Source organism: Cynoglossus semilaevis, chromosome 16, assembly GCF_000523025.1.
Source record: "Cynoglossus semilaevis isolate Cse_v1.0 chromosome 16, Cse_v1.0, whole genome shotgun sequence".
NCBI lineage: Eukaryota > Metazoa > Chordata > Actinopteri > Pleuronectiformes > Cynoglossidae > Cynoglossus > Cynoglossus semilaevis.
In genome coordinates, this window is record NC_024322.1 from 18,628,719 (window position 1) to 18,632,676 (window position 3,958).

Here is a 3,958-nt window from a genome sequence, read left to right on the forward strand (position 1 = left end):
CAAAGTAAATCCCTCCAAGGTTTGTGAATGTGGGAACTGAGAAACACGCCGAGGGGTCCTGAACTGAGGAACTGCCCCCCCCAGTGGACCCGCTGTGACCAGCAGTAATGGACCGCTGTTAGTGCTGTCTGCTGCCAGGTGTGTGTGTCTGTGTGTGTGTGTGTGTGTGTGTGTGTGTGTGTGAAGAAAGTTACTGCCGCAAAAGACTCAGAAGAATTTAGCTGAGTAAACACAAGCTCTTTGACTGGGAAATGATACGGTTTCAACTTTAAACCAAACGATTAAAGGCTTTTTAATTAACTAAGTGAGATTAATGACATTTTTAAATAGTAACAAAAAAAAGTTCACTACAGTCACAGATTACTACAAAGTTACAGTACAAATTACAGCTATTATATTCATCAGTTAAAGACTTGTGTGTGGACTAGCTACACCATCTGTCTGTAGCAGGACTGATGTAGCTAACGCTAGCTCAACAATCGTAACAAACCTCATGTGCAATACCGCCCCCTACCAGTGTGTACACCGTGGTTATCAGTATGCCAGATTTTTTTTTTTTTATGTATCAGGCTCCTTATCTCAGAACCTGTTCAAATGTTTCATTTTCTAAACGTACAGTCGGTTTGTAGTCATTTACCCCTATGATTTCTCTTATTGCCCCTTCAGACTCCAACAATAGCCCCGTCACACACTGGCAGTTCACTGTTGGAAAGAAAAGAACCGCTCCCTCTTTGAACCACAGCATGTTGAGACATTTCCACGTTATCTGTGGCTTTCGTTCCATTCCCTGGAGAAACGCGTGTTTTCATCCACTTCACTGGCAAAAGAACTGATTCCAATCTACTGCCCCGGCATCAGGGCAACCGTCTGTGCAGCTCAGCCCCAGTGCTCTGGGTGCTGTTCTCATTTCCTCCCTTTGTATTGGTCCTTTGTGTGTGTGTGTGTATATGACATATATATTTATATATATTTTTATATATATTTATATATATATATATACACACACATAGGACAAATATATATGTATATATAATATGTATGTATGTGTGTATATATGAATGCAAACATACATATAGAAAAATACAAAGGAAGGAAATTCAATATATATGTCTATATATATATATATATATATATATAAATATTCAATATATATGTCTGTATATATATATATATATATAAATATATGTATATATATATATATATATATTTATATACATACAAATTTATAGTTTTTTTTCCTTATTTATCGTCTCTCAAACATTAGTATTTTTTTCAGTGGTTAATAATGATCTTTTTTTTTTTACACTCCTGCTGAGACATTTTTTTTTATTTTCACCTGAGCAGTACTTTACTCGTCTGACATCTCTGGCCCCCTGCAGGGAAGGCGTGGAAGTGCTGATGGCCGACCTCCAGGTTCCTGGAGAAGAGTTCTCCTATGGACGCTCCAAGATCTTCATCAGAAACCCACGAACGGTAGAACACACACACACACACACACACACACACTCTTTGATCCTGGTGTCAGTAGACGTCGGTCCGTTTGAATTCCTTCAGAGTGGCGTGGACTCAGACGCCCTGTTTTCTCACAGGGAATTGTTTGTAAAGCAGGGTGGGCTGCACTTGAACCCCCGCCCCCCATTTTTGGTAATTAGCATGCAGCTACCACATGGTTCTACTTAGCCATTCCTTCCAACGTGGGAAATGAGCGTCTTTACTCGGTGCTTCATCCGTCGGACCATCTCCCCACACTGAACAGGACCAACCACGGCTTGAAATAACATTCTTTCACAACACTGAAACATTTTTTTTTTTTACTAATCCCAGCCTTAAGTCTAATCTACAACAGGAGTCATTTGAATATAAACATTTTTCATCAACGTCTTCATCGATCCTTCTGTCTTGTAGCTGTTCTTCCTTGAAGAGCGACGAAGGCAGTGTCTGCAGGACCTGGCCACGCTCATACAGAAGATCTACCGCGGCTGGAAATGTCGCAGCCATTTCCTGCTGCTCAAACAGAGTCAGATCGTGGTGGCGGCGTGGTACCGTCGATACGCGGTGAGGTTCCTGCAACAGAAATACAACAAAATAATTCAGGAAAATGAAGGCGTTCATTCAGACGATGTTTCACTTCACAGCAACAAAAGAAGTACCAGAGGATCAAGAGCGCCACCACGGTGGTGCAGTCCTACACCCGGGGATGGCAGGTGTGTCCCCTGTGACTGTTGCCCTCTCTGGGGGCGGTCCCTAACCTTTGTCCTGGTGACATTTAGAATATTTGATTAAGAACTCTTTTGATTTTCACCGCTGACATCTGCTCCTCCCGGTTCTCCTCACGTCAGGCTCGTAAACTCCTGAGGGAGCTGAAGTACCAGAAGAGATGTGAGGAGGCAGTGACCACCATCTCAGCGTACTGGCACGGCACCCAGGTACTGTACCTGTACTAATGACAACCACCGTTTTTAATGTGTGTATAAATACTACAAAGGTACACGGTGGCCCGCCTCAGTACCTGGTCTCGTTGGTCCTCCGTGTTCCTGCCTCAGTTCTTACTTTCTGCTGCTGTTTCCCTCGACTCAAACTCGTTTTTTTTCTTGCATTCATTTATTTTAGTGACGTCCGATAATATCGACCGACCGATATTAGCATGATTGTCTAATATCTGTACGAATCGTTATAGTTTTTTTCCTCCGATAATGAAAAACTCGATGCCAAATGATGTGCCCTAAAAATAGTTTTGGGGAAAAACCACTGTACATGAAAGTGAAAACCACTAGATGGCAGCATTGCAGCGTATTTATTTATTTTTTCACTTAGTGAGGTATCGGAAATTAAGTGTTCGGACAATATCGGCACATCGTATATGGTCAAGAACTTGATATCGGACGTCCCTAATTTCTTCATTTCTTCCTCCAATCATCTTTCACGCTCCTTTCCTTTATTCCTTCACTGGTGACTTACTCAACTTTTCTCACCCAATCACCGCCGCATCCCATCAGGCTCGGCTGGAGCTGCGACGTCTAAAACAAGAAGTGCGGAATAGACACGCTGTGACAGTAATTTGGGCGTACTGGCAGGGAACCAAGGTATTTTCTCCCAGAAGTGGTGTGTTGTTACCAAATGTCTCGTCACGTCTGGTCCCTTCGTCTCGTCCCTTCATCTCGTCCCGCCCCGTCCTCCAGTTAATGAGACGCCCAGTTAATGAGACGCTGCTCTGAATGAGCTGATCCACAGGTTGATTAGTTAATTCAGTGGAAGAGTAACAGCAAAAAAAAAAAAGAACTTTCACAACAAATCAAAATCAAACTTCTCTTTATAATTGGTCACATTTCAAACCCAATTTTCTCCGTGTGGAAACGTAGACGTAATAACGTAGATGTGTTTTCCTCTCCGTTTGTTCCAGAACCTGCTGAGAAGCTTTTTTCTGAAAAGCTAATATGCTGACAGTGAACAGCAGGGGGGGCCGCTACACACACAGAGACACACTTTAGTGGCTTCACTGCAAAAAAAATTTAAAACAGTAAAATAAGCTTCATCTCAGGGACAGGAGTTGGATTTCTTTGGAGCAAGAAGAAAATTAAATATTAAAAAAATTAAATAATTAAATATCTTAGAGAAAATATTCTATAGTCAGAAAATACAAATAAAATATTTTAGATAATTAAAATTAAGCTTAAAAAGAAGAAATAAATTAAAACAAAAATTTAAAAATTTAGATTTTTAGATTTAAGAATTTCCTTACAGTTTCTTATACAGTTTTAACCCAAAGGCAGGAACTGATTGGTCGTGCGGTGTTGACCTCAGTCTCAGCGTGTGGTCAGTTTCAGTAACTGACAGTGTCATCGCTCCAGATGGATCAGTACTAACCAACTAACCCACCTGACCGGTGGTTGATGGTTAGTGGAGCCCTCAGCTGCAGTACTGCAGTACTACCACAGTCCTGTTTGACTCTTGACCCAAC

General features: G+C 41.5%; 1 protein-coding gene across 1 annotated transcript in view; it reads left to right on the forward strand.

The window, feature by feature from the left end:
- The window catches only part of myo1b (myosin IB), a 49,377-nt gene that overhangs the window by 40,471 nt on the left and 4,948 nt on the right, over positions 1-3,958 (forward strand). Inside the window, exons 17-21 of the mRNA XM_025063746.1 lie at positions 1,380-1,473; positions 1,906-2,055; positions 2,136-2,204; positions 2,340-2,426; positions 2,997-3,083. Coding sequence (XP_024919514.1) covers positions 1,380-1,473; positions 1,906-2,055; positions 2,136-2,204; positions 2,340-2,426; positions 2,997-3,083 — 487 coding nt within the window. The remainder of the gene's footprint in view (positions 1-1,379; positions 1,474-1,905; positions 2,056-2,135; positions 2,205-2,339; positions 2,427-2,996; positions 3,084-3,958) is intronic.